The sequence below is a fragment of the Neltuma alba genome, unplaced genomic scaffold (genome assembly GCF_004799145.2).
Source record: "Neltuma alba isolate B1F8T4 unplaced genomic scaffold, ASM479914v2 tig00010596_pilon, whole genome shotgun sequence".
NCBI lineage: Eukaryota > Viridiplantae > Streptophyta > Magnoliopsida > Fabales > Fabaceae > Neltuma > Neltuma alba.
The window spans coordinates 110,083-122,443 of NW_021635458.1; the positions used below are offsets into that span (position 1 = coordinate 110,083).

General features: G+C 36.5%; 3 protein-coding genes across 3 annotated transcripts; 1 reads left to right on the top strand and 2 right to left on the bottom strand.

Moving 5' to 3' along the window:
• Window positions 1-265: 265 nt before the first annotated feature.
• On the bottom strand, window positions 266-2,943 carry LOC114757457 (glycosyltransferase BC10-like). The gene is made up of 10 exons (XM_028946517.1): window positions 2,662-2,943; window positions 1,995-2,093; window positions 1,639-1,739; window positions 1,479-1,550; window positions 1,270-1,360; window positions 1,074-1,154; window positions 900-959; window positions 697-819; window positions 498-536; window positions 266-394 (listed from the first exon to the last, which is right to left on the bottom strand). Exons 1-10 carry the CDS (start codon window positions 2,941-2,943, stop codon window positions 266-268), a joined length of 1,077 nt encoding a protein of 358 aa, XP_028802350.1.
• A 1,533-nt stretch (window positions 2,944-4,476) lies between these two features.
• LOC114757449 (uncharacterized) lies at window positions 4,477-6,901 on the bottom strand. Its single transcript, XM_028946511.1, has 3 exons — window positions 6,508-6,901; window positions 5,048-5,185; window positions 4,477-4,967 (listed from the first exon to the last, which is right to left on the bottom strand). The coding sequence occupies exons 1-3, from the start codon at window positions 6,579-6,581 to the stop codon at window positions 4,817-4,819; spliced, it is 363 nt and encodes a 120-aa protein (XP_028802344.1). The 5' UTR covers window positions 6,582-6,901; the 3' UTR covers window positions 4,477-4,816.
• Window positions 6,902-7,903: 1,002 nt separating this feature from the next.
• On the top strand, window positions 7,904-12,290 carry LOC114757458 (uncharacterized protein At2g24330). Its single transcript, XM_028946518.1, has 7 exons — window positions 7,904-8,244; window positions 8,742-9,008; window positions 9,337-9,481; window positions 10,462-10,727; window positions 10,847-10,866; window positions 10,928-11,196; window positions 11,688-12,290. The coding sequence occupies exons 2-7, from the start codon at window positions 8,754-8,756 to the stop codon at window positions 11,945-11,947; spliced, it is 1,215 nt and encodes a 404-aa protein (XP_028802351.1). The 5' UTR covers window positions 7,904-8,244; window positions 8,742-8,753; the 3' UTR covers window positions 11,948-12,290.
• The last annotated feature ends 71 nt before the right edge of the window (window positions 12,291-12,361 follow it).

The following is a 12,361-nucleotide window of genomic DNA, read 5'->3' on the forward strand; positions in this document are numbered from 1 at the left end:
TGAACCCCTTTAACAACAACATACTGAGCCATTCAGAAAGTAGCATTTGATGCGGGGTTGCTGATACTTGCCCATGCGTTACGGTCACCTAAGAGTAAGATCCAGCAAGATCAAAACTTCTCCTCCTTCCTTGTCAATGTACAAAATTTTCATCTCTGTTTCTTCAGTTTTCCGTATGCGAATAACCACCAGAAAGTGAAAAAATGGTTCAGACGGAATCAGCAGCTATATCTTCGTTCAGAGATTTAGGCAGAATCTTATCAATTCAGAAAGTTGTAAAATTGGAGAAAAGGTGCATCAGTCTGTCCAGAGTTCGAGGGTAAAAAATTCTGGCAAACAGATAGCAAGGTCGTTTCAACCCATTCCAGATGCATGGTGTGATCAGCACTGATCTCTGCAAGGCATGTTAAAGATTGAAAACCAGATAATATCATCATATTGCTTGTTCCCACAAATACCCATAACATTATCCCACTATCAAGAACTGAGACTTCTACCTTTGAATCACTTGTATAATGCACACTCTCATCAATTGACTGCGGTGAATGAGATAACGTCGTTAAGCAAGCATGGTAAATAGATGAAGAGAGGGAAGGGAGTAACATTTTAAACACCGGAATCTAAAATGTAAGTAAACTTTCTGAATCTCTCCCCCTTCTCTCTATATATATGCTTTTCTAGGCTCAAGTCACATACCGATATGGCATTCAGAAGTTTAGAGGTAACATCCTGAACCCTGAACAATCTGGGATGCCATTTTCCCTCAGACCAATCTACGTATGTTACTGACCAGTTTGCTATTCCATTTGGATCAAACTTCTGAGGACAAACCAAATGAGTTGGAAAGGAGACTAGATTTTTGTTGTTGCAAAACAATGAGAAGAGATTAGTGCACTGACATTAAAGAATGTTGGCAAATAATGCTCACTAGCATAGCAGTTTCGTCCATTCATTTTTGGCTGCCAAAAAAGGTTTAAACAATGAACAATATAGGATGTTTGTATGATAAGCTGCCAATTTTCATTCTTCCTAGAAGCCTCATCAAACAAGTTATTTGTACGTAGAAATAGTACCCTGCAATGAAACTTGAACTTTGTGAAGTAAAGACTGTCAGCCATAACCATTGTAGCGTGCTGCCGTTTCATTGAAAACCACTGCAACACAAACATGACAACAGAAACAACGGCATATCAGTTAAAAAAAGGGTTTCTTTTGAGTGCCCTTTTCTCTCTATCCAAATATGTTCTACGATCTTGGTACACATCATACCTGTGATCCCTTTCGGAAATCGTTCAGCTCTACTTCAGGCAACATATGCTCTATGTACCTGCCATTTCCATGAGGACCAGGGTCCACAAAACTGTTTTTCAGGGGGAAAATGGGGAAGAAAAATAGAGAAAGATTAGGGCCAGATTAAGAGTGTAAAGAAGTTGCTATAACTTCAGTTAATCTATAGAAGTTGCTTTCAATTGTCTTACCATTCAATAAAGCTGACATTTGCTAACAAGAAGTAATTGTACACAAATTCAAAGTTACGCACAGGTATACAACTGAAACAGAATTTCAAAATATAATTAACCAGATTGAGTCTTAAAACAAGCACGGGTTAGCGAAAAAAACAACCAGATAACTAAAAACCTGTCAGACAGCAAAACAAAATGTTGGTTATCAGGATCCAAGAGTGCATTTGCCAAAAGTCTCCTTTCTGCCTCAACCGTGGTAATTGTTCCCCAACCTACCTGTTAGGATTTTGAAGCAGGTTTCAAGACTTAGATTCTTTCCTTCTTTGTTATAAACCATTCACATCTTAAGTATAATGAAATTAAATACTAAACAAATATATCATTAGATTAGAGGACAATCTGCATGTTGTTTTCCCCAGCATTTGTAAGTTCTTGCTCTCCAAACAATACCCGAATTTATAAAGTGAAATGTGAGATATCCAGTGTTAACATCTGAAAACCAACGAAAAACAATCACATAAATCTCATTACCGGTTTGCTATGAATTTCTCTACCAACAAAATAGCGGCTCTTATGTACTGGCTTTTCTTTTGATGAGTGCACATAAACAGAGAATTTGCCTTCATGACCCTGCGGTTTGTTGTTACTAGAATTCAAATAAGTAGGACTTAAACATAACTATATAGCATTCAAATGAAAGGAGTTGCAAAATCAGATTCTATGCACCGGTCATAAGTGATCACAAATTTCTAGCAAAGCTCCAGGTTATACGATCAGGATTAAGCAGTGAGTGACTTAGTGCCACAAGAATCATAATGCTTCAAGACTCTAGTTAATTCTGGGATATCGGTCTTTCCCCTAGGTACATCCCCTTTTTTGAAGAGGACACCCAGCTTCACACACATATTATAGCACAAGACAGCTTTTACTTCTCCATCCATATGTAGCTCACTTACAGTCTATTCCAAAATCCAAGAAGAACGACATGATATAAGATGACTCAAATTCAATCCTCACAAAAAACTCTGCTGTAGCATTATATGCATAAGCTTAAGACTACTCTGAAAAACCCCATGGTATAGCTATTACCATAAAAATAGTACAAATAAAATGAGTCAAAAGTGAGAAAATGAAAGAGAGAATTGATACTCATGAAAGTAGAAGAGAAAGAAACGTTCATGGAATAAGAATGCCATACTTCAAAGAATGTGTGCCAGAGCTTCTCAAAAGGCAATGGACCTGGGGTCATAAACAAAAAGGCAACTTTGGGGTTCTTGGTTTCAATCGGCGAGATCTTGAGAATTTCCTCATTAACAACGCGAGATTCAATCTCATAATCAGTTATTTGCGGAAAGGCATTCGGAGGCTGATCGTTGGAGATATAAGTATGGATAACAACAAGGAATATGATCAATATACAAGTTGCTACTATTTCCTTAGAATGCCTCCTTAATAGTAACCGCTTTCTTGCTCCCACCATGATCAGAATTGAGAAGCTTTCTTACACCTTACAGCCATGCATTTACTTTCTTCATGCAAGTTGAAGATACCTCGGCAACTTGATCAAACATTTCTCGGCTATCATATTCAACACCGACCTGGTGCCATTGTTCCCAAGAGGAAAAAAGACAGGAAAAGGCCATTAATAATTTTTTCTAACAATTCCCAAAAAGATGAAAGGAAGAGTGGCTCACAAATTCATCAGTTCATAAGTAATAAACCGTGATTTCAAGATTTATCAATTACCGCGCTTGTCCGATATTCCAGACGCGACATTTTATCCAGGATATTGCTATTGCAATGAGGTACGTTAGTATTATTTGAAACTCAGAGCATGTTTTAGACGGGATATGACGTCTAAATTAACAGAGCGATGAAGATCTATGAACAAACAAAATGACACAGACGACCTACAACTCATCATCATTACTGAACACACGTACATGTGTGGCATTTGGCAAGCACAATTGATTCATGATCAAAAATAATGGACGACCAAAATCCAAATCTTAACAACGTTCAGAATTATCGATACCTCTGACGCAATGCAGAGATCCAGAAATCTGCGAAATGAAGGAAACCACAATGGATGAAGATCCAGAAAGTATGTTCGATAATAGTTTTTGAAAAGAATTGTGGTTGTGTCCCTGGTCGCTCATACACTGACTCAAGTTTGCCAAAAGAAGCGAAGACGGGGGAGCAAAATTTGGTGCTTTCGCCACGTCACACGACAACATTGCCCCGGTATATACTGTCCAGTCTTGTTTGACTTTTATTTTGATCATAAATATAAGATCTTAATTCACTTTGTCTTTATATTTATGCATTTTTTAAAGATAGTCTTCCTAACAATGGTAGTTATAACTAATACACTTAAGTAACAAGGATATTTTAAGAAAGACAATACATATTTATACGAATAACTAACTTAACTTTTTCTTTACTCTCCACAAATTAATCAACTAGTTTTATAATTAGAAGAGAAAGATAACATTATAATATCCAGCACAGAGGAGAGCATGGTCCCCTGTCCTCTTTTTTTTTTTAAAATTAATCTCACAGACAACATATTGTGTAACAGTGAGTCGGTGACTACAGAATAGTAGTAACTTTAAGCGGTTGGAAAAAAAATATAAAAAAGAAAAAATACATTTTAAATAAATGTCATGCCGAGGGTGAAATACTTTACGATGGATAAAATGGCATGAATGATGAAAAATGATATTTATACTTTTACCTGAATTTTTTTAAAAAAATTATTAATTAACCATAACAAAAGAATGATAAATTTGCTTTTCCATTTCAGTTGACAATCATGCGACACAGGGACCTCCATCCATGAAGTCTTATCCAGATCAAATAAGGCATCGTGCCGCGTGTTTCCCGCTGAGAGGCGGATAAAATGCAACAAGAATGGTTCTGGGGATCAGGTCTTTCTCTCTGATCTTCAGAAAGGAAAATAGATTCCCTTCGCTTTTGACACAAGCAATCGTACAGATTTACCGAGTTCAAATTAAACCTTGATGTGCTGTTAGCGTACCATCAATCAATAAAACAAAAGATATTTAGCCATTAAAACGTTGCTCATACTATTGCACAACGTCTTTTTCAGTCCAATTCAGCTCGGAGCTACATCCAACACACACTTCAAGTTCAATTAGACTTTAAATCCAGATTGCATCAGTTTAACTGAGTAATACAAATAAAATTGAATGAGATGGCAGACTATGAGCGGGCTAGCCAGGCCCCACTTGGGAATATCGTAGTGCTCACTTAAATTGGCCAGATACCGATTGAATTCCTGGATCCGATCACGATGAGACTTGCTTGCCATTTTACCAGCCTCTGTAGCTCTAATTTTCAGTCTGCTGGAGAAATCGTTTCTCAGCTGGCGTTAGAATATCACCATATGTAGCACCTTGATCGTTGCTTCCATCTTTATCAGCCTCGTTCATGCCAACTTCATTTAAACCCGTTGATAAAGTATTGCCACCTCCTAACAGCCTCCAAAGTGAAGAAAATAACATTAACAGAAGATATTGTTAAACCAGGGCAATCAAAAATTCATGTAGAAGGTGACTGACTTAGAACGTGATGAGCTGAGGTCAAATATTCTACAGAGCAATCCATCGTTGTCACATTTCGTTTTCTCGCAACAGAACTGTTTGGATCGTGGATTCAGTAATTGAAGCCGCAGTATAAGGCTCACAGAGATGCAGCTTCTGGAAGAGTTACGACTCTAAATTATTTGCTAAGATCATAATGACGAATTTAATATTGAATTATTTGTTATAAAAACTTTAAAAAATTATGGAGTCTGGAAGTGACAGCAGCTGCAACAATGGAAAGAAGATAGCATCAGACACCAGAAGAAATTATATCAAAACTAACCAAAGAATAGTAGTTGCAACATATCTATTTTGTTGTCCAATTTTACAAGATTAAATCAACAGATATCTCTAGTTATGATGACTCAACTCCAAAGTACACCCCTAAAACTAAATTGGAAAGCGTAGCTACAAAAGCCAATACCAAAAGAACAACCCATATCAAGTCCATAATCTATCGGTCCCCAATCATCAGCAGAGCAGCAGAAGTGACCTTAAATTCCCTACTTCATAGGTTTAAACAAACACCACACACAAAATAAATATCTCTCACACGCTAAAGATAAAATTGGTATATAATAAAAGCCCATCACGATGAATAAAAAATTGGAAACTATCTGCACCTTTCTTAGCCATTGAGATGAAATCTTTCATATTTATGTTTAGTTCACTGGTAAAATTTTCTCCCCTGGACCAAATGTCTGTTGATTTAAAATGCGAAAGAAAACAAATTTGTTCGACTCAAAAGTATTCCAGCCTTGTACGATAATGCTGCAAATCAATGGACAAATGCCCTACAACTTCAAATGCCTTAAGATATCTGGCAACGTTGATTTGCTAATAACCTCAACCCTCTTCTAAAGGGTAATGGAGACAATCATCGTATTGCTTCCTTCCCCAGACAATACCAAAAAATGTTATCCTATTGAAACGAAGCAACCCCACAAAATCCATGTCAAAAAACAGAAGCCTCAAGATAACATCAAAATACATTCATTTTTCGATAAATTGCAACATCAATAGTGTCACTGGGCTAAGAAAATTCCTAGATTCAACAACTTCCTGTGAAAAAGTGACACAACAGACCTAAAACAACCACACAAAACTTTAAGAGCAAAAACAATATAATCTTTTCTTAGTGAACTGGAAGTCTCGAACATCAGCATTAAGAATCTAACACTCACATCTACTCGTGAAAACAGAACATCTAACACCCTCACCAACCAACACAAACTAATGAAATATTAGAAAAACACAGAAACACAACTCTTCCACCATTTTTAACAATGCACAATGTGTTGAAAAAATGAACAAAAAATAAAAAAAAAAAAAGAAAGATCCAAACCAGGATTTATTTGAGCCCGCTCAAGCTTTATATTCAATTTCAATTCAATGGCATCTGAATTGAGAAATTCAGAAGGAGGTATTATGGTCACCTTGATTCATCACAGATAACTGACAGTGACTCTATCGCGCTTCTTCTTCTTCTTAATTCCACCGGCCTTGACATCCAATGCTTTACCCTTCAGCTTCAATTTCCCAACGACGACGTTATCGTAAGCCGGACATCTGTCCAGCCGGATCCTACCGCAACGTGGCTGTCGCAAAATCTAACCGCAGAGCTCTCAAAATCGTCGTTCAAAGAGGAATCACCCTCAGTTTTCCGGAAATCAAGACTAATCAGAAACAGTCATCATTATCACTTGGCAGAGACAAGAACGTCCAGAAGCTAACAAATCATCTTACCGAGGAAGGCGCCGATGGGGCATGCGGTGGTTTTCTTAGCTGGAGGAGAACGTTCTGGAAACAAGTCGAATCTCTTTCGAAAAATCCCTCCTTTCCGCGCCAAGGAAAGATTTTGTGGGCCTCGGAACTCACAAGACAAGGTCCCATAAACCTCGCTTTAATTTAATTTATTCACACTTCGTACTGATTCTTCAAATATCTAAAATCTAACCAATAATTCAGTGGTAAAAAAATATAAATATCATCATCAACATCAAATCAAAATGCAACATAAATATTAGGAAAAATGATACTCCTCCGGTCCTTAAATAAGACTCAATTTTTGAGTTGGTTTTAGTCTTAAATATAAGACCAATTTCTTATATTTATCAATTTTCCTAAATTACCCCTATATACTCCATTAACCATAATCAAATAGAAGAGGGAGATGGGGTATTAAAAAAGATGATTATGGTATTTAGGAAAATGTGTCACTTTTCTTATAATTAATAACTTATCTAACTTCCTTAATCTAATCAAATTAGTTAAAAGGGTCTTATATTAAGGACCGAAGGAGTATATAAAATCCACTAAGCGTATTAGTATATAAGTTTCATTAATAAGTTAATTACCTCCCAATTCCTTGGCCATGTATCATTATTCCTAGGCATCATTTTTAATTTTAGTTTATAAGATTAAATTTAATTTTCCAACAATTTGATTTTTTGTGGGACTATAATTTTAAAAGAGTTAATACTATATTTCGTGCATAAAATTTAATATCTAGTTTTGGTTTTTAAAATTTGAAACCAATAATTTTTAGGGACAAAAATTCTTCCGGTAAAAAAATGAAATCAATTTTAATAAGAAAAATAATATACTTCTAATTCTATTTTATAAATTACTTTCAACAATGTTTTATTAAGTCATTTAAAATTTAATAACTTTTTAACTTTATCTCTATTTAATATATATTATTTCTTATATAAATAAAATAATATAATAATAAATAATAAATAAAATTATATATTCATATAAAAAATTTATCTAACGCTAAAAAAAAATATCTTCCTTCTCATGTACCCAGAGCGGGGGAGCATTGACCATGAATGCGGCGCGGTGGGAGGGTTTTGGTAGTCTGACGACAAGTGCACTAATGGCAGGTCGATGAAGAGGCACGGAGCACTGAGCTGTCCGCTGAGTTGGGGGCGTTAATTTCAAACTTGGAATTGCGTGTTTTCGTGTCTGCAAAGTGGAAATCCCGAACGGGGGGGGCCCCATTTCTTAATTTCGAAGTTTCTTTCCCGTCTTTCCTTCCCACCCCACCATACACACACCCGCTAACACGCATTTCGCTCCATCATCAACTTCATTACCTTCTCAGTTCACTACAGGAGTAGTGAAATCGAAGCATTTCGCGCCCACCATCGCCCTTTTTCTTCCCTCAGGTTTGTCTCCTCGATCTGATACTTTCTTCTTATTCGGCACCATCTTTTTAAAGGTTCTTCCCTTTAGATTTTTTGCTTGATGCCTTGATGAATGGGAGAAATTTTTTGATAAACGCATCAAATTATTGTGTAATACTTGCGATGGGGAACCCAAATGCTTTTAATCTTGAGCTTTTACTGTGGTCTTTAACCGGCAGCTTTCGACTAAGGTAGTGGTCTTTGCAGCCGATCGTTTTAGTTTCTCTGAGCGATTGGCTGAGGGAGGAAGTGAGGAACTTGTAGATATACAGCTTAAGTAAGATTGACTAAATGGATATCGTAGTATCGATAATTGTTCTTAGTACATTTCCCCCCATTTAATTGAAATTTGCGGACTGGCTTGACACGTGCCCTGATTAAGTAGACCAAGAGCGGCGTCTTTTTCGCTTTTGTTTTCATGCTATAATAATGACTACTGATCTAGTGATCTGATCTGTGATGATTTACACGCGTTCTAGGAAGTCAAAAAGATGGCTGATGACACAGGAGTTGGAAAAGATGAAAAGAAAGAGACCATTTCTACTGCCACTGGGAATAGAAAGAAGCGCAAGGGACTTTTTTCCAGAATTTGGAATGCAATATTTAGAACACATGGGGATGATTTTGAAAAGAAACTAGAATACATTTCTAAAGAAGAAGCTGTTGTTCTGGCTAGGATGAGTAGGAGATCTCGATCTTGGAGGCGAACAACCCGGCACCTCATCTTATTTTCTGTTATATTTGAGGTGTGTTTTATTTAGTTGTTTGTAATGTGCTATAGATGATAAGTGAGAAGCAATAGTGCTTGCCTTTCTATGTCTTAACTTTCGCTGAAAAATTGTCATACAATTCGGGTTTTTTTTTTTTGCTTTATCCACCATTTGTGGAATTTTATTGCGTTCTGGAGAGAAGCTTTCACTGTTACTAAAGCTACTAAGAATATCATAGGATTTGAAGCTTACATTAGCCTTGGAATTTAATATTATTCTACTGTGAGTTCTATTTTCCCCCGCGGCCTTCTTGGGTCATATTCAAAGAAGGAATTTCTGGATTTTGCTTGATTTGAATTTTCAGGTCATTGCTGTAATATATGCTATGATGATGACGAGATCAAAAGATATCAATTGGAAGATGAGAGCAATCCGGATTTTGCCTATGTTTCTTTTGCCTGCCGTATCAACCGCTGCCTATTCAACATTTATCAGCTTTGCAAGGATGTGTGAGTACCGAAGTTTACAATTAAATTATAATATGTACGTCGGAGCTGGTGTATTTTGTTAGAAAACACAAGTTCCAGATGTATGTTCTTCGTTTTCTAGTATGATTGAATATATTTGTGTTCCTAAATCTGAATCTGGCAAACAAGTCAACAGAACAATTTTGAGTTGCTGAAATATTCTGGTTTCCATTCAACATTATGCTAGAAAAGCTTCAAAAGCTAGCAAAAGCCTATAATTGGAGATTGACATCTCAACTTGAGGAAATGCCTTCAATAACTTCTCAGTGATTTGTAAAGGAAAAAAAGTATATACTCCTCCGGTCCTTTTATAAGACCCATTTGATTTTATTTGGTCCTAATTATAAGACCCAATCCATTTTGTCTCTTATATTTATGCATTTTTTTCCAAGATAATCCTTCTAATAATGATAGTTTTAGCCAATATACTTAATTAGCAAGGATATTTTAGGAATGACAACACTTATTTATTATAAATAACCAACTTAATACTTCCTTAATCTCCTCAAATAAGGTAATTGGGTCTTATAATTAGGAGGACGGAGGAGTAGTTTTGTATCCAGTGCGAGGATTGCTTCTTAGTGAGAAATTTCTCCGTGCCATGGAATTGGAAGCTCTGCTGTAGTTGCAATACTAATATTTAGCCATGAATAAATTATTGATTGTAGCGTACTATTATATTCATTTATGTTTCACTGTTGGCAAATAAAAAAAAAGAGTTTCACAAGTTCTCAACAAATATTTAGAGAGGAGAAAAATGCTTGAAGAGAGTTTGATATTAACAGCTGGTTAAGGAACTCAGTACATTTGTTCATAAGTTCAGCAAAAGCTATGTTTCACAACTCTGATGATTATCACTTGATTCCAATATAATGATGAGATTCGACAAGATGTTGTTTAATATGTATATAGGCAAACAGAACTCTTTAGTTCAGATTTTTAAGTGTGATTTGTGTTTACAGTTGATAGAAGGGACCAGAAGATTCTTGAAAGACTTCGAGCTGAAAGGCAAGCAAAAATTGATGAGCTCAAAGAGAAGACACATTATTACATTACTCAACAGCTCATTCAGGTGATCGTCTGTTGCAACTCTTGTTATGTAGCTGTTATCTGTAATCCTTTTGTGCTTTATTATATTTTATTATCTTTGGTGCAGAAAACTATCTTTGGAATATATTCATCTGTCCATGGTGAGAAATTCAAAGCCATAAGCCAAAGGACACATTGTGTTGTTTAATTTTTCAAACTCACTTACTGGAGTTGGAGGACAGCTTCTAATTTTAATTAGGCTGAGATTTGTTCGCTCATGACTTCTTGGTCCATCGTTTTCTGTTTTCTCGTTGGAAGAATCAATCCTTGGGAAAGGGGTCTTATGTCTGATTAGCATGAAAATGGGAGAAACTATATGTTGCCAATTTCTGATTGAAGTAATGGTTTTTCTATGTCATTTTCTAGATCCACTAGTCCTGGGACAACTACACCTACGAATTCTAATCAACAATTTGTCGGTTCAGTAAGTACTGATCAATCACTTATTTCTATGCATAATCAGCTTGAAACAATTGTTGGACGTCACCAACCTCAAAGTTCAACCACACATGACGGGGGGTGGATTGCTCGAATTGTAGCATTGCTTGTGGGTGAGGATCCGAGGCAGTCCTATGCACTCATATGTGCTAACTGCCATATACATAATGGTGAGTGGATTGGATTGGATATTTTTAGCTTATCTAGTATCAATATTATTTTGGTGAATCAATGCTGTTATGCTGTTATTTGATGTAGATCAATGTGTATTGATGAATACGGTGGCAGGAAAAGTCGAATTCTAATCAACAATTTGTCGGTTCAGTAAGTACTGATCAATCACTTATTTCTATGCATAATCAGCTTGAAACAATTGTTGGACGTCACCAACCTCAAAGTTCAACCACACATGACGGGGGGTGGATTGCTCGAATTGTAGCATTGCTTGTGGGTGAGGATCCGAGGCAGTCCTATGCACTCATATGTGCTAACTGCCATATACATAATGGTGAGTGGATTGGATTGGATATTTTTAGCTTATCTAGTATCAATATTATTTTGGTGAATCAATGCTGTTATGCTTGTTATTTGATGTAGATCAATGTGTATTGATGAATACGGTGGCAGGAAAAGTGTGAATAAACTCCTTATTTCTCTACAGGTCTTGTTCAGAAGGCAGATTTCCCGTATATTACTTACTATTGCCGGCACTGCCATGCCCTGAACAAACCAAAGGAATTGGATGAGCGCATATCTGGTTTGAGTTCCCAAAATATGGGGCATCCAAAAGCAGACGAGGTGGCTCAAACTGCTAGTGCTTCTCCAGGTGACGGTATAATCACAAACAACAGTCCAGTAAATGCTAGCCTTGAGATTGAGGAAGTATCCAAAAAACCAAGTTTGGAAGAGAGAGTTGGTTGAAAGATACATCTTTCTTTATGAATAGAAAAGGACTGTTGGTTTTAGATGCCTAACGTCTTACCTCTTTTGTAGCCATAAAGGAGAACAACTTTGCTGTTGCTTTCCTTGAGTTGGTTTTGTGACCTCAACAGAACTGAGATATGTCGCCTTGAAACTCTCAGTTGTGATGCATAGGTTGCATTGCACGCATCACTTGCAAGTGAAGGCAATTTTGGAATTTTGGTGATTAACCTCTAGTGTTCTGAATTCCTGACTGTATACTGTTGAACTTGGATTGCCCATGAAATATCTTATAAAGCAAAATTATTTCTTCCTACATAGTCGAGTCCTTTAAAATTTAATAGTTTACACGTCATTCCTACTTGACCCCAAGGAGGACAAGCCCCCCACCTCTCCCATGGCCCCTACTTACGT